This window comes from Equus przewalskii, chromosome 6 (genome assembly GCF_037783145.1).
Source record: "Equus przewalskii isolate Varuska chromosome 6, EquPr2, whole genome shotgun sequence".
Taxonomy (NCBI): Eukaryota; Metazoa; Chordata; class Mammalia; order Perissodactyla; family Equidae; genus Equus; species Equus przewalskii.
The window spans coordinates 77,740,576-77,758,234 of NC_091836.1; the positions used below are offsets into that span (position 1 = coordinate 77,740,576).

The 17,659-nt window shown below is 45.5% G+C and overlaps 1 protein-coding gene across 1 annotated transcript; it reads left to right on the forward strand.

The window, feature by feature from the left end:
- The first annotated feature begins 2,687 nt into the window (after window positions 1–2,687).
- EIF3F (eukaryotic translation initiation factor 3 subunit F) lies at window positions 2,688–9,955 on the forward strand. The gene is made up of 8 exons (XM_008514285.2): window positions 2,688–3,234; window positions 6,014–6,084; window positions 6,327–6,406; window positions 6,838–6,975; window positions 8,318–8,409; window positions 8,839–8,975; window positions 9,109–9,222; window positions 9,755–9,955. The coding sequence occupies exons 1-8, from the start codon at window positions 2,835–2,837 to the stop codon at window positions 9,830–9,832; spliced, it is 1,110 nt and encodes a 369-aa protein (XP_008512507.1). The 5' UTR covers window positions 2,688–2,834; the 3' UTR covers window positions 9,833–9,955.
- The last annotated feature ends 7,704 nt before the right edge of the window (window positions 9,956–17,659 follow it).

Consider the following 17,659-nt stretch of genomic DNA (forward strand, 5'->3'; position numbering starts at 1 on the left):
AGGATACAATGGACTTTGGGTGCAAGTCACATGGCAGTTTAGAAACAGGCCTGTTGAAGCAGGAGCAATTTACAAGAAAGCCTCGGGCTCCCCTGAAAATCTCTGCTGTTGGTGGAGCTAATTCAGGAAAGAGCAAGAGAAGACAGCACTGGCGTCTGCCAAGAAGATGTGCAGTCTAGGCTGTTCAGTCTGTTCAGACTTGGAGAGCTGGAGGTGAGGCAGGGATGACTCAGCTCCCTGATGCAGGAGCCCAACAACAAGGCCCTGGGGACTGAGCTGAAACAGGCCCCTTTATCGGATCAGACAGATCCCCAAGCCAAACCTGGGTCCACTTAGCCCGAACCTACTAGTTCACTTCTGCTTGGTGGTGCTGGAATCAAAAGGATGGGTGTGACCGCCTGCCCTTTGATACCTAGCAGGCTCTAGTACATGTGGGACTAGAACAGATGAAGAACCCGCTGAGCCTTGGAGAAGCACAAACACACATTCCCTCTGAGTGTCAGTGGATGAAGACCAGTCACAAGAGAACTTGACCTCATTCCTCCATACAGCAAAGTGGAGAAACAAGGCAGGGGCCAAAGGGATGAACTCCTGTTACCAAGAGAAAAAGCGTCCAACAGACCCTCCATCTCCCTCTCTGAAACCCCCGTCCTCTTCCACCACTCAACTCCAGGGCAGGCTGGGGCAATTTGACTCGACAGACAAAGGAATGGGGGCACTGTCACCATCACATCCTCAGCCATGGCACCATTTCTGTAAGTTGTTGAAACCACTGGAGGATGTACTCCAACAAAATGAAAAAGGAGGAAGACAGGAGCTCCATGAAGCAGGAATCCAGTCAAAGAGCAGAACAAAGTCCTATTAGGCAGTTTGCCAGAAAGTCCTGACAGAGGAGAACAGTATTCTCAGACAGATGGTCTCCAGGAAAAGAGAGATTGACAGATTGATGCTACGGGCCTTCCAAAAGATCCTACTGAGGCTATTAGACAGTGTGGAAAACTAACCATAAGTACCAAGCAAACTAGACAAATATGTAAAATAAGGAAATTACTGGCTCTAGGAAAAACAAAAAAAAATGTAGTATAGTACAACACTCAGGTATGAATAGCATTTGCATAGAAATAATAATGTAACCCCACTGAATATTGATCTAACTAAAATGTAGCATGCAATTATATTGAAAGGATAGCAGTAGAATTTTCTGGCATAGGAAGTAAATAGATAATGCCTAACATTGACAAACCAAAAGGTAGCAGTAGACATGTATTATTGAGAAGTGCAGAGATGTAAGAAGAAACAGTTAAATATCTAAAGCAGTCACTTCAGGATAGAGTGATTGGGAGTTTCGTGAGGGGACGGAACAGGGAACTACTGTATTCGGAGCATAGGCTTTTTAACGCTAATTGACCTTTTAAACTATGATTATGTATTAAGTTGATAAAATAGAAATTAACAAAGAAAGAATAGGAGGTAAACAAGTGAAGTTAATAATACTGTATTGCATACTCAAAAGTCGCTAAGAAAGTAAATCTTAAAAGTTTCTCATTACAATGAAAAAAATCTGCAACTATGTGTAATCACGGATGTTAACCAGACTTATGGTGATCATTTCATAATATATACAAATATTGAATCATTATATTGTACACCTGAAACTAACATTGTATGTCAACTATACTCCAATAAAAAAGGAAGGAAGGAAGGAAAGAAGGAAGGAAGAGGAGAGGAGAGAGGAAGGAAGGAAAATAGGACTTCTAGAAATGAAAAATATAGTTATTGAAATCTAAAATTCAATACACAGAATAAATAGCAGCTGAAATGAGAATCAGTGAGCTGAAGATATAGCCTGCTCCTTAGCTGTGCCTTCTACCTGGGGGCTCTCTCCTCCCAAATAATGGCTGCCTCCCTTGCCTCCTTCAAATCCACTCATATCTCACATTCTCATTGTGACCCACCCTCCCTCCTCACAACTCCTGATCCCCCCCTACTCTCCACTTTTTCCTTTTTCATAGCACTTATCACCTTTTAATGTATTATATACTGTACTTGTCTCTCCCTGCTAGAATGTAAACTTTTCAAGGGCAAGCATCTTTGTTTTATTTGCTGATATGTCCCAAGCAACTAAAAGAGAGTCTAGCATATATTAAAATCATTGAATGAAGAAACCACCGTATTGACCCCTTATGAGGCTCTTAAGAACAAAACCCTTTAAAAGGCACTTTGGGGCCCCAAGGTATAGTGGTTAAGTTCGCCCCTCTGCTGTGGCAGCCTGGGGTTTGAGGGTTTGGCTCCTGGGCCAGACTTACACACTGCTCATGAAGCCATGCTGTGGTGGTGTCCCACATAGTGGAACTAGAATGACCTACAACTAGGGTATACAACTATGTACTGGAGCTTTGGAGAGGAAAAAAAAAGAAGAAGAAGAAGATTGGCAACAGATGTTAGCTCAGGGCCAATCTTCCTTACCAAAAAAATTTAAAAAAATAAAAGGCACTTTGACATCCATTATCCCACTAAAGTCTGAAACCACAAATTGCGACCCTTGCTCCACTCTCGGGCTACATCTGGCGGTAGCAGCGCAGACAGAATTGTTTCTCTTCTCCAAGCGCGGTCCCAAGTTTACTTGGAACGATTTAGCTGAGGTCTCACCGAGTGTGTATCGGACCAAAATCAAAGAGCACAAACTCAGAGCAGGAAATAGTAGTGCCACGAGAAGCGTCATCAGTAGCCAATAAGCACAAAGATCTAGTTCACGTGGTGCGTATTCAGCCTATCGTGTTCCTAATAGTCGTAACTCCCTCCCTTCCGCTCCTGGCTCCTTCTCTCTCGACAAGATGGCCACACCGACGGTACCGGCGAGTGCTCCTCCTGCAGCTCCAGCCCCAGCCACGGCTGCTGCCCCAGCCTCGGCCTCAGCCCCAGCCCCGGCCTCACCCACAGCTCCGGCCCCAGGCTCAGCGCCGGCTCCAGCGCCGGTTCCGGCCCCGACGGCGGCTCCAGCCTCATCCTCAGACCCGGCGGCAGCGGCGACTGCGACCGCGGCTCCCGGCCAGCCCCCGGCCTCGGCGCCAGCCCCAGCGCAGACCCCGGCGCAGTCTTTGCCGGGTCCTGCTCTCCCGGGCCCCTTCCCCGGCGGCCGCGTGGTCCGCCTGCACCCGGTCATTTTGGCCTCCATCGTGGACAGCTACGAGCGACGCAACGAGGGCGCTGCCCGCGTTATCGGGACCCTGCTCGGTGAGTGGTCAGAGGAAATCCACGTTCCCTTCTGCCTGCCTCCCACCTCCCTTCATCTTGCTCCCCTCTCTTCCCATCTCCCTTGATCGCTCACCTGTTTCTCTATCCCCCCTTCCTGCTGCGACTTAACTTCCCAATGAACTTGAACTTTCCTGCCAGATGGAAGTCGCTTTGGGCGACATAAATTCGTAAGGAGTAGTTGCTTATTGAATAAATGTCGTGTGCCGAGTGACTGACTTTTTATTTTTCCTCTTCCCAGCAGCATTTTCCGTCAAGCGTAATCAGTCCCAGTCTACCACGAATGAGTGTAGGCGCCAACTAGGAAGTCAAAAAGCCTGACTCCCTAAGCCCAGTGACCACGTTTTCCTCCTTCATCTATTGACTAAACGTCTTTATTTCCCAGGTGTTTACAAATAATGTTTCTAACCAGTTGCAAAGGAGTGGGGCATCTGTAAAAAGATGTCTCTCTCAACAAGTAAATCGGTTTGGCAGGATCCCATTTAGGGTTTCAATAACATTCTGCTTTCCTAAACATCTAAGCCTGATCCTCTGTCCCTTACTGGTTCCTAAGGTGTAGACCCTGTTTCCCCAGTGCGGTCTCTGATTCTCCATTGGGGCATGAACGATTGTATTATCTGTTTATATCGCTTAACCTTCAAATCGAAGAAAAACCTTTTCCCTGCCTATGTTCCAAATTTGAAGTATAGCTATTTTATGTTAATCTGTGAAACTGAGAAGCACTGAAAAGGAGTTACTTGTATATCCCTTTTTCTGGGGAGTGCTGATCTCATCAAATTCATTTTCACTACATCTTAGTTACAGATTTTAAACACCTTTGAATCCACTCCACTCCCGTGCATCGTTTCTCTTTCTTACTCTTGAATGTGTAATAGTCCTTCTACCGTAGAAGACAACTGGTATATTGCAAAAAGGACAGGATTTGTAGACAGCCTCCACCAAATATTAGCCACATGCCTTGGGACAAATTACCTGAAGTCTAGTTCCTTCAGGGGCTACTTTAGACTTAGTCTTTGTGAGAACTAAATTATTGCAGAAAGCATCTTAACTGTGCTGGCACACATTTGGTACGAAACAACTGTCAGTTGCCGTCCTCCACCACATCAGACCTTTCCATCCCTAACACATGCACACATTCTCCCTCTCTTTGTCTTTGAGGGTATAGCATTTTACAGAAGCATGAAATGGTCCTTTATCTTCCAAACATTGCCATGGTTTTTCTCAAACCAAGCCTCTGTATTCTCTTTGCCACAAGTGCACACCCTTCTTGCCCTCGTTTTTTTGAGTTCCACTCATCTTCCAGGTTCCCAGGGCAAGTGTTCAGTATCAATCCTTCATCCCACACCCCCGCCCCCACCCCACCCCCATTTTTAACCTCTGTGACAGCCTTGCTTTGAGCTTCTGTAACAAGTGACTTTTTGCATCACCGACTTGGCACTCCACAAATACTTACGTACTCTTTCAGCTGCACCGTCAAATTTTCCAGACTCACTGAAGCTATTTAAAGAAACAGTTCTCCACCCGAGGTTTGGGCTGCATGCCCCAAATGTGACGCTGACCCTCGTTAGACCAACTGTGATCTAGGTGTTCAGATCCTCTTCTAGACTGGGATCACAGTACAGTGCTAGGTGTTATAGAGGCAGTGCTCGCTGGAGAATGAAGCCATAGATTCTGCTTGCAGAACTTACAGGTTTTCTCAGACGTTCATTCATGAAACATGTTTCATTTGGTTAAATGAAGTCCACTGGTACCTTTTATGTATCCGTAAGACCATTAGGTACTTAGAATTCAAGGTTTGATAAAACAAGCTCTAACCTTAAATGCAAGATGAAGTTATACTCTTACTGTAGCTAATTAGAACACAATATGATAAATGCTCTAGTAGAAGGGTGTCATAGTGGCATGGAAATATAGCAGACAACTATTTCAGAAGCTTGGCTTGCTCGAGTCTGTTGAATGCTGACAAGAGATCACAGAACGTGAAATCTTGGGGTTGAGGACATAGTTTCAGCTAAGGGGGCAAAAACCTAGTGAAGTGAAATTAAACAGACACTTAGGGGTATAGACAACACTGTGGTCTGTGGTGGAGAGAGAGGCACTTTTGAAGCTTCAGGTGGGAGGTTCCAGTAGATGAGGGAAACAATGGAGAAGGCAAGGGACTAGCAATCTTAGTGAGGTCAAGAAGCACATGTAGTGGGAGTAAAGGTATCAGAACTAGAAGAATAGAAGTTTGTGGTAAAAGACTGACACTGATGTTTAAGGTTCCCAGGTGGGTTTCTGGATGATGCTAGGGTTAAGGTTAGGCCCATGGGACCAGGTGGCTGAAGGGAGGTACAAGTGAAGCTCCTTGAATTGTGCTCTGAGACAAGGCCACAATGGTCTGTATAGACGTTATTAGAATATAATTTAACCTGTAGATTAAAGTATAGGGAGAAAGTCTGGAAACTGAAAAATGAAGGTCACAGAGTAAAGATCTGGAGTAGGGCTGTTAGTAGGAGGTAACAGATAGGCTAGAGGGGACCTTATGAAGGAAGAATAGGCCCTAATTGTTGACAGTTAAAGGAAGGAGCTGGAGATCACTTCAGAGTTTCAGTTCTCCAGAGAATCGTGCTTCCGTTGATGCACATGGCTGAAGTTGGAGCTCATGAGTTCAGATTTTTGTTCATTGATTTTGAAGAAAACTCTGAAAGTATTTGAAAAGTGGTCAGAGGCTATTGGGAGCCCTATGGCTTTATAACACATGGATGATGCTCTCTCACAGGAACCGTTGACAAGCACTCTGTGGAAGTCACCAATTGCTTTTCAGTGCCACACAACGAGTCAGAAGATGAGGTGAGTGGGAATTTGAGCTGCCCCTGTGCAGCCTGTAGCTGTTCATTTGCTTGGCTCTCATTAAGGCCCCTCCAGCACAACATCTTGTGCTTATAACTAGAGCTCCCACAGTTTCAAAGAGCTTCATTCATTTGGACATACTTCCCAGGTCTCTTCTGACTATTGGGGGTAGCTTCTTGTCCTTTTTATCCATTTTTTATATGGGCTTCTGGCTTAGCTTCCTTTTCTGCCTTCCTCCTTAGGTGGCTGTTGACATGGAATTTGCTAAGAACATGTATGAATTGCACAAGAAGGTCTCTCCAAATGAGCTCATCCTGGGCTGGTAAGTGGGAGGTGAGGGAAAGGAAAGTCTCAGTGATCGCCAAGGTCTTTTGCCACCTGACTAGGTACTGTACTCCCTCTTGGAGACAGAATATTGAAAGTGTGTTATCTCAAGGAGCTGTGAATTCAGTGTGTTTTGTTGGCAGTTCTGATCCTGTGAGGCCAAGAATATTTATTTTGAATTGTAGCTTTTACTGAGCAAATCTTTTTTTGCCTTACTGGTGGTGCCTTGGAATTTTTCAATAGCTGTAAGTCAGTCTGTGATTTGATTTGATATAGTTTTCAGTGTGTTTATTGTTTTGGTATTTGGGTTGTCACTGGGGGTATCACTACCATAGAAGTATCAGGTACCTAGAGACACCTGTACCACCATCGTGTTTGGTATTGATGTCACAGGTAGACATGAGTCCACAGCTATGTTCCATTTTCCAGGTACGCTACAGGCCATGACATCACAGAGCACTCTGTGCTGATCCATGAGTACTACAGCCGGGAAGCCCCCAACCCCATTCACCTCACTGTGGACACGAGCCTCCAGAACGGCCGCATGAGCATCAAGGCCTATGTCAGGTGACCAGAGTCGTGGGCCACAAGGGCATAAAAGGCTGTCTGGTTCATACCACGCCTAGATGACACCCCACTTCCACCCCAAGCAGGTTTAATCTTTGTGTGTAGCTCACTGCCTCCCAAGGAAGCCCATTCCTCGTTCTCAACAGTTAAAATCATTAGGAAGGTTTTACTCTGAAACAGAATCTATCCCTGAAATTTTCACTCACCGATTCTGGTTGTTCCCCAGATTTCTACATTTTGCTTTTAACCAGTTTCAAATGGCAGCCCTTTAGGTATTTGAGCAAACTGTTGTTTTTCATGACATCGTTTCTAGAAGCTAACTTTTCACAGTTTTTACAGCCAATGCTCACGTGGTACTCTGGTCATGATCCTTCACCATGTTCACTGCTTTTCAGAGTCATCCTTTAGCTTGTTGTTATCCCTAGCACTGAGCACAGGACCCTGGGTAGTACAGATTAAAGGATGGCTGTCCTTATTTTGAACACATCTGTTAACCCAGGATTCACTACAGTTTTGATGACAATAACATTACGACATTGACATGTTGAGCTTACTGGCAATTAAAACGCCCTTTGGTGGGGGTGCTGGGAACGGCTCTGATGACGTGCTGAAGAAGGGGCTGGTAGAGGAGCTGGAAGGATTATACTTTCTGGTTAGCGTGAAGGCATTTGTTGGAGCATCTCTTATGCTGTTTAGCTTTGTGCTGTTTCTGTGTCTGACACTGATATAACCGGTTAACTATTATGCACTAAGACAAAGAGGGTGGCCTTATGGGCCAGTTGTTATACCCCTAAGCTCTAGCCATTGCCTGATTTCTTAGCCTTTCTGGATATTTCAGATTCCTCAAGATCCAGTTCAAAGTATGTAGTTGACATAGTAAAGGCAGTCACCTTTAGTAAGAGTACTTATAGTACCCAATGTAATCTTGGTGGGCTAGAGTCAGTTTTTTTTTTCAATGCTCATGAAGGGCTCAGTCCCAGAAAAGATCTGTCCCATCTCTTTTTTCCATGGGGGTGGATGTCTAGGCAGCCAGCTCCACAGGGAAATCCAGTGTCCTGTCCTCTCATCACTGAGATTGCACAGTGTGTGAAGTAATCCTCTGAAGAGACCAGACCAGGTCTGAAAGCTGAGTCCCCTCTTGCAGGCCAAGGGTCTGGTGTGTGGAATGAGCTAAGTGAAGAAAGTGTCTTGCTCCCATGAGACCCTGGGTTTCGCATGGTCGAGCCTTCTCATCTCAGAACCTTGGAAGCCATCCTCTTGGTGTGACTGCTTTCCAAGCCTGGACTAGACATGGAAACCCTCCCCCAAAACTGTCTGTTTAGCTTGACTTCTCTCTCCCCAGCACTTTAATGGGTGTCCCTGGGAGGACCATGGGGGTGATGTTCACACCTCTGACAGTGAAATATGCATATTATGACACAGAACGCATCGGAGGTGAGTTACTTTCCCATACCGCCTTGCGAGGCCTTTGGCATTTTTCAGGGGACAAGATTGCTGCTCTCTAACAAGGATGGAGGGCCTTGGGTGGGTTAAAGAGGAACTGTTCATCTAAGGTTTGTGATGAGTGGAAGTCACAGTCATTCTTCTATATAAATAGAATTCGAGGAATTGCTTGTGAAGTTGTTAGAGATGGGAAATTAGCAGCACCAGATTCATATGAGACCGAAACCAATGACTAGCGTACTAGGTGCAGGAATTGAGCTTCCAGGAGGAAGAAGCTAATAAGGGCAGAATAGGGGAGTCTGGGGAAGTTGACTGAGTCCAGAGGGGGGTGGGAAAGTTAGGATGGTTAGAAATCATGTCTTTCCTGGTGGGATGACTGAATTCTCTGTGTCTCTTATATCCCCCAACCCGCTCCCACAGTTGACCTGATCATGAAGACCTGTTTTAGCCCCAACCGGGTGATCGGACTCTCAAGTGACTTGCAGCAAGTAGGAGGGGCGTCGGCTCGCATCCAGGATGCCCTAAGCACAGTGTTGCAGTACGCAGAGGATGTACTGGTGAGGAGGGGGAAGGAAAAAAAGGAGGAGGGCATGGATCTCTACCCCGAGGTCGCTGAGAGATGTGCTGATGAACTGACAGTCCTCGGTGGTGAGAATTAACTGCCTTATTAAATCTTTGTTTGGTGCTCAGTCTGGAAAGGTGTCAGCTGACAATACAGTGGGCCGCTTCTTGATGAGTCTGGTTAACCAAGTACCCAAGATAGTTCCTGATGACTTCGAGACCATGCTCAACAGCAACATCAATGTGAGTGCTGTCCCCTACCTCAGCACATGCACACGACCTGAAGGGAGTTGGGGAAGATAGCCTGCAGGGGGACAGAGGAGACAGGGCTTCACCTTTGGCCCCCTTGCAGTCCAGGTTGGGAGGAAGAAAGAGGTAGTACACATGCTCAGAGATTCCCTTGCACCTCTTTCCTTGATTCCGTTGGCTCAGGTACTGCTGACGCTACTGTGACTTGTTATCTAGAGTCATGCTTGAAAGAAATGCTAAAGTTCAGAGGTTAATGAAAATGCAATTTCTTATTTTCCCCATCTGAGTCCACAGACCCCCTGTATTCTACCCATGGACCTGGGCTAAAGCACCCCTAGTCTATATTTGCATCGGTAGAGATGAGAAAGTGTTTTCAAGCATTTCCTTCCTATCTTCCACCCTCAACTCTTGCTCAGCCTTTCATAGCTGTCATTTATCCAGGACTGTCTTCACACCCAGTGTCCATCATAGAGGTGGCCTTTCTGCCGCCCCATTCCTCACTCATTGTGGCTTCTTTCTCTTCCAGGACCTGCTGATGGTGACCTACTTGGCCAATCTCACACAATCACAAATTGCCCTCAATGAGAAACTCGTAAACCTGTGAATGGGCCCCAATCCTAGGACTCAGAATGGAGTGAAATAGCTGGTTTCTTTGTGGTTTGAGTCACACCGAGTCAGTCAACTGCTTGTGAGTCTAAATAAACATAGCCTACCTTTTGTAAATGAATTCCGTATTATGTGAGTTTACTGCTGGGTGGAAGGGAAAAAACTGTTTTAGAGCTCACAGAGGAACCAGGAAGTGAGTACCCTGGGTAGGAGCTGGTTGTATGTTTGGCATGACTCATTATCAGTAGTTAACCCACAGCCCAAGCCGCTTTAGCTTCACCTGACCTGACCAGACAGCCTTCTTAGCACACTGGTTTACAGGGGCACTTTCTCCCCAATCTTATTGTTTATGATCAAAGTAAACTGGACCTCCAGAAAAATTTATTTTTATCCTTTCTCTTCCATAGCATCTTATATGGATGGCAATACAAAGGGTTGCCTTATGCACAGTTTGAAGTACCTAGAGAATGTGCTAGTGAGTGAGAGGAGAGGAAAAAAGGGGATGGATACGGATCTGAGACTTGGGACCCATGAGTACAAGCTGGTAGAAAGACAGCCTTCTTTATAGTGAGGATTAACTCTGCTTTAGCAAATTTTTTACTTTGGTTTTCAAACTGGTAAAGTGTCCACTGACAATGCTGTGAACTATTTCTTGATGGGTCTTCTGGTATCCACAGAAAATGAGAATCTGTGGAGGGAAAATAATACTTAATCTGAACGGAAAGAGTCAAAGGTATGGTCAGTGTTTCAAAATAGGAGGGTAGAGCTTTTTGCCACTGTGGTCCATCTCTAGGTTAAGTTTTTCCCCATTTTGTGAGGAAAACAGAAAAACAAATAATCAGTTGCAAAGCAATAGAAAATGAGAGCTGAATCTAGCATTTATTGAGCACCTATTACATTGTGGGCAGTTTTTATTCTCATCATATTACAAAGGGAGCTGGGATTCGGAGAAGTTGAGTATGTTATTTGCAGTTACAGGATTATTAAGTGATGAAATGGGATTTGAATCCAGGTTTGGGTTTTTTTTCTGCGTGTAGCCCTCTGCTTCATGGTTTACTGGCCCAGTGAAATAATTACTCTCATAGGGCAAAAATAGGACATAACAGGAGCATGTCATGAGGATTGACCAGCTCTGTCACAGGGAGTCTGGGAAGATTCTACCCAGGACATGGTATCTGAGCTGGTGTTTTGTTTTGTTTTTCTTACTAAGAAATCCGGAAGGGGTGATCAGGGCAGAGGAAACACGTGTAAAAAAAAGCAGAGAAATATAAAAAAGCTTCACCTGTTCATAAGCTAAGGTGGCACATGCAGGAGCCAGACCACAAGGGCCTTCAGTCTGTGGACGGTGGATTTTTATCCTGGAAGCTGTGGGCAGGCACTGGATAATTTTAAGCAGATTTAATCAGATTTGAATTTCAGGAAAATCACCTAGTGGTGTAGAGGAAGGATGGACAGGGAGAGAAATATAAGGCAGGAAGACAAGTCAGAGAGTCACTGTGATTGTTCAGGGGAGAAATGATGAGAACCCACACTAAGGAAGTACCAGTGGGGATTGTGACAGACTCAGATTCAAAAAGATATTACAGTCACACGTCACTAGGGGATTTTGTCATTGTGCGAATGTCGTGGAGTGTACTTGTGCAAAGCTAGACCATATAGCCTCTCACACACCTAGAATATATGGTGTCATTTTTATGGGACCCCCATTGTATATGTGGTCCGTTGTTGACCAAAACGTCATTGTGTGGTGCGTGACCACGTGGGGCATGCTCAGGAGGACTTGGAGACTGGTTGAAACTTGGATGGTGAGAGATGAGAGGAATCTAGGATGTTGCCTGGTCTCTGATAAAGGTGATTGGAGGGATGGTGGTATGTGGAAACTGGCTACTCCCGAGTGGTAGAATCTTAGGGGATGCAGCTGTGTCCAGAGTTAAGGTTAGAGGGGTTGGAACTAAATGGGGAAGTCTAAAATGCAACTAAATAATCGTGACTTATTTGGCAAACTATGAGGCTGCACCACTTATTTTGAGGAAAGGTGAAGAATTCAGGTTATCCATTTGCTTATGTAATACTTATCAAATGCTAAACAGTGTGCTAAGCAAGAAGTCATGGTGCCTGCTTAGAATCTACTGGAGGGGACAGATAAGAGTTCATTATATTGGGAATCACAAGATGTTGGAGGTGCTGGAAGGCTTCCAGTTTGGACATGAAATCTAAGCTGGACTTAAAGAATGAGGAAGAGAAAGACTGAAAAAAAGAAAAAGGGAGATTAGAGCATTTTAGGCACAGAAAATAGTGCCAAGACTCAGGGAAGGACAGTGTCAATGCTGCAGCTCCATCCTTGCTGACTCCCGGCTAGCGAGGTGTTAATAAGGAAAGGACACTCTTCTCTGCCTAGGTTGACTCAAAAAGGATGACTGGATTTTTTTCTTCTTTTTTTGCAGCCTTTACTTATATGTGCCCAAGTTTGTTTCTACTGTGAATGTGTGTATGTTCACACATTCTCTTTGTATATGGTTGTGCATATGCTAAAAATATTTCAGGATGTGTCTTAGTGGGACATTCTATGTTGCTTGTGTTCCATGACACCAGCTCCCTTAACCGCTCCTTTTCTGTGCTGCTTCCTCGTTCTTCCTCCTCTGGCCTTCCCTCAAGGTTTCATTCCCCAGGGTTCCATCCTGGGTCCTCTGCCTGGAAGATCTCATGGAAGCCTGTAACTGATTATTGCCTGTGTGTTACAGATGCCCAATCTCTAGCTGTAGCTCTGGTCCTTATTCGGAACTGGTTTCCTGATTCCACACTAAGTTAAGTGGACACCAGATATCTCACCTGGATGTCTCAAAACCATCTTAAATTCAGCATATTCCATGTTGAACTGATTGTCTCTTCCTCCCCCACAAATCACCTCCTGAATTTCCTTCCTCAGATGATGACACAACCACGTCCCTACTTATCAAAGCCAGAAACCTTAGGTGTGTCCTTGATTCTCCCCTCCTCCTCCTCCATTGTGCCTCAACTAGTTTACTTCAACTCTGCCTTCAGTCTTGCCCTCTGTGGTATTGGAAATACATACTTTGGACTTCATCCACATTCCTGGCACGCAGCTCTTAAAACCTTTGGGATTTCCTAAGTGGTGAGAGCAATAAAGAATCCTGTTATTCCTGACAAGCGCCTTTCAACCCACCTGAGTTTATGTTAATAAAGTGGTTTTCGGAAAGCACCTAGATAACCAGACTGGTTGCCAGGGGAACCGACCTTGTGATTGGAGGTTGGAACTTTGAGCTCCTGGAGGGAAGAGGGGTTGTAGGTTGAATCAGTCACCGATGGCCAATGATTTAATCAATCCTACTAATGAAGCCTCCCTAAAAACCCAAAACGACGAGATTTGGAGAGCTTCTAGGTTGGTGAACAAGAATGCCTCCGGGAACAAGGATCATGCCAGGAAGGTGGTGCACCCCAAACTCCACAGAGACACAAGCTCTGTGCTCTTCTGTGTGCTCTTTTCCCCTTCCAGAGCTCACTCTGTGTCTCTCTTCATCTGGCTGTTCATTTGTGTCCTTCAATATCCTTTGTAATAAATCAGTAATGCTAAGTGATGTTTTCCTGAGTTCTGTGAGGTGCTCTAGCAAACTGATCAAACTCAAGGAAGGGGTCGTGGGACCCTCTGATTTATAGCTGGTCGGTCAGAAGCACAGGTGACACCTGGATTTCCCACTGGCATCTGAAAGAGGGGGAGGTGTGTGGGGAGGTAGTCTTGTGGGACTGAGCCCTTAACCTTGGGGTCTGATGCTGTCTCCAGATAGGTAGTGTCAGAGTTGAGTTAAATTGTAGGACACCCAGCTGCTGTCTGAGAATTGCTTGTGGGGACATCACATGCACATCTGGTGGAGAAGTGTTTGATGTGAGCGTAGGTGTAGAGAGAAAAACAGTTTTCATATTCACCATGTTCAGTCCATTGTCAGAGCAGCCACACTGCTCTTGCAAATCTGACCAGGACGTACCTCAGATGAAATCTCTTTGCAAGTGTCCCATTGCCCAGGGTAAAGTCCACACTTCTTACGACAACCTGTAAGGCTCATCATGACCTTGCCCGACTCTCCAGCTCCATCCCTCACCCTTCCAGCCTGAGCTCCCTTGCATTTGACTGTCTTCTGTCTTAAACGGATGTCGCTTTATCTGGCTTACTCCTCATCCTGAAGATCTGAGTCTAGATGCTGCCTCCTCCTGAAAGGTGCTCCTATGCCATGATCCATGCCATTCTACTTTAGCATTTATCTCAGCATTTGAGACTTGTCTGTTTACAAGCTCTGTGAGGGCAAAGACTGCCTATCCTATTGATTGTTACATTCCTAGGTCCAGAGCCGACCCAGACACAGAGTAGATTCTCAATAAATGTTACATGAATAAATGAATGGATGACTTTCGGGACAGCTGCCATGAGGCACTCCAGACATGATAAGTTCATCGGGATCCTTTGGAGAGGGACTGGAGGGAGGGAGCAACCAGACAGTAGGTTACTGATTTTACTCATTTATTCTACAGATGTTTAGTAATGCTTAATATGTGCCAGACATGGTGTTGGGCACTAGGAATATAGACGGACGTGAGCCATGCTCCCTGCCCTCTGTGGGTTTCAATCTTATGGGAGAAACAATTGTGACAAAATGGAATAATTGCTCTAAAAGAGGAGCAAGTCTTAGGAAGACACAGTAGAGGACATGCTTAAATCTGCCTGAGGATCAGAGAGGGGAATTCAGTCTTGAAAGACATTGGGAATTGACTAAGCCCAAAAGAGGAGGAAGAACTTGGAAGAAAAGGTAAAAATCAAAATATTACTCTTAATTTTACAATGACGCATAAAGAAAGAGTTGTGTTTCTAAGGATGCAACAGACCGAAGGTCAATATAGGGTCGCAGTAACGGCCACAGTGCAGTCTTTCTGTTGGCGTGCTCCTACCTTTATGGGGACACCCTGCTTCCTCAGATCCTCCCAAAAGTCGTCTGGGATGTCTCACAAGTTCTCTGAACCTGGAGTTAATTCTGTATTTTGAAATTTTAACTAAATTTTATAAAATAATTTTTGTAACTAAAACTTATAAAATAATCATTGTCCATGTCATTAAATCTTCAAAAACATTATTTTGAATGGTTTCATAAGTTTCTATTGTATGGACTACTCTAGCTTATTTAAACAATTTTTTAATGTTAGACTTGTGTTGTTTCCAGTTTTGTGCTGAGATATTGTTCCGTGATGGTGAACAATGGTGTGGATTCAAATGTCTGAGTTTCTTTTTTTTTAGGGTAATCTCTGTCCTCTACTCTGTCACACGTTGTCACCTGGGTAACCCACACAGTGCTGCCTAACCTCTGCATGTGAAGTTGACCGTTGTGAAGGTGCATCTCCAGCTGCTACTCGCCCTCTCCACTGTGGAGGGTGGGAGTGGGAAGCTGCAGGGGGACCAGAGATTGCACTGTCCCACCTCTATCCTCCGTGAGTCCATAAATGCCTTAAACCTCTCCTCCATCAGCCCAACCCAGGTGCCTGCGAAAATTAACTCAAAGGAGCTTTGGAGAGCAAGGGGGAGTCTAGGCATCTGGAAACCTGAACGTGGCTCCTTTTCCTAACGCTAATCTTTTACTCTCGTGAGCCTGTGGGCTACTTGGGTGCAAGAGAGGCTTTGGGCTCTGTTGGAGTCCTGAGAGAATTACTTTAGGGCTTTGTCCCTTGTGGCCTGAGGGAGAGCTAGGAGGCCAGTACAGGTCTCCAGAAAGGACCAGAAAGCTCTGGATCCTGGGGAGAACACAGCCCACAGCAATCTGTGGACCCTTGAGGGAAGCAAGTGTGGGGTCCTACTAGGTTCTTGCTCTGGCCAGGAAGGATTAAACAGGTAAAATGAGTCTTCCCACCCCCTGAGGCAAGAAGTATGAGACAAGGCCTTCAGCAAGAGCTTGGCGTCTTACTTAGTTCTGTCCGGCCCATCCTAGGTTGAGAGCCCATTTCATCTTCCAACACCTGCAAAACTGTCAACAGCCAGATTCAACGCCAGAAGCCTCACTCAGTCCTCCTTGAAAAATCAAGGAATCCATTCATACTGCAAGTTTACTTGGCACCACCTATAACTGACATGGGGTTCTGAGCATGTCTGATGAAATTAGCATTTCTCCCGCATCCTAGCCATGGTCAGCATTTCCAGGAATGTTCAAATAGGGCCAGATTGCTTCTCATTGTAATGTCCAGGAATCCACGCATGCTCAGTAAAGCAAGTCTTTACTGGCCTAACGAAATTCCAGTTGTCCCCCTTTTCCCCAGTGGTGTCCCAGAAGGGAGAACAGTTGCATTTGGTGATGATCTAGGCCGTGATTAGTTCTGTTGCATGATGGTCTGTCTGATGCCTCCTGCTCTATCTTCTGCCTCGTTGCGCTTGCCAGCCCTGTGCTTATCTTTCCGTCCCATGATGGTCATCGGTTTTATAATGGTCTCTGGCTCATAGCGTTGGTCTTTCTGTCCATGTTAATGGACCACTAGACCCATAAGGAGCACTGCTCTGTGCCTGAGGCTTTCTGAGGCATGACCACTAGTGGGCTCCCTTGCACCACTTAAAGGCTATTGGTTGCCAGTTCACCTGCACTGTTTTTGAGCAGTTTTCCAAGGGCCTGGTACAGAAAAAGCACCTCTGGTTTTGGAGAGGCTAGGTTTGTGCAAAATGAGTGACCAGAGCTGCTAGAGATGCTTCCGTTGGTCATCTTTGAGCTACAGAGTGATGACACTGAAGATCTTACTCTATCCTCACCCCAAAATCACTCATTTCAAAACATGCGTGGAATCATAGTTTTAAGTAAATCTAGGTCCCACTCCCCCGCCAATCAGATTGTAATCTACAAGCCCCTCTACAAAAATCTGGAGCTGCCACTTCTTGGGAGGAAACCAGGCCCAGGTCCTGATGATGAAAATGAGATTTCTGGGGCTTTCCATCCAGGGAAGGGGTGGTGTCAGAGCTAGTATGTAGTGCTGGGGCCTCTATAAAAGAACCTGGCACCTCCACCTGGTACTGGGGTTTTTGGCAGATGAGTGAGGGACACTCACCAAACTGGAGATTGGAAGAAGGAGATGGTCCAAGGCAGGAGCATGTCCAAACAGTCCTAGGTAAGACTTTCTCAGCTGATTGTGGTGCAAGAGGTGGACTGAGGTGTGCGTGTTAGCTGAGAATGGAAACCCCAGTTTTAGACCTTAAAACCTCAGCTGGAGGAGGAACATACTTAGTTTGGGTCCCCAGAAAGCAGAACATGAGACAGGATGTGGGGGAAGGCAGTTTATGTGGAAGGCGATCTGTATTAGATTCTCAGAGTTGCCATAAACTTGGTGTCTTAAAACAACAGAAATTTATTCTCTCTGTTCTGGAGGCTAGAAGTCTGAAATCAAGGTGTTCTCAGGGCCATGCTCCTTCCAAAGCCTCTAGAGGATTTGTCCTTGCCTTTTCCAGCTTCCGGTGGCCCCAGGTGTTCCTTGGCTTGCAGCTGCAGCACTTCAATCTCTGCATCTGTCACATGACATTCTTGAGTGTCTGTGTCCAAGTTTTCCTCTTCTTATAAGGACACCACTTATACTGGATTAGGGCCCACCCTAATGATCTCGTCTCAACTTTATTACATCTGTAAAGAGCCTATTTCCAAATAAGGTCACATTCACAGGTACCAGGGCTTAGGACTTATATTTTAGGGGGACACAATCAACCAAAGATATGTTTCAAGAAGCAGAAGTGAATAGAGATAAGGAAGGGAGGAAAACCAATACAATCTAAGGTATTAAACTGGTCATTTCCATTCCA

Bases quoted from the DNA above. Each gene is read 5' to 3' on its own strand.
- EIF3F (XM_008514285.2), top strand. From the start codon at position 2,835: ATGGCCACACCGACGGTACCGGCGAGTGCTCCTCCTGCAGCTCCAGCC. The intron at 6,976-8,317 runs GTGACCAGAGTC...CTCTCTCCCCAG, and splicing joins AGCATCAAGGCCTATGTCAG to CACTTTAATGGGTGTCCCTG. The intron at 9,223-9,754 runs GTGAGTGCTGTC...TTTCTCTTCCAG, and splicing joins TGCTCAACAGCAACATCAAT to GACCTGCTGATGGTGACCTA.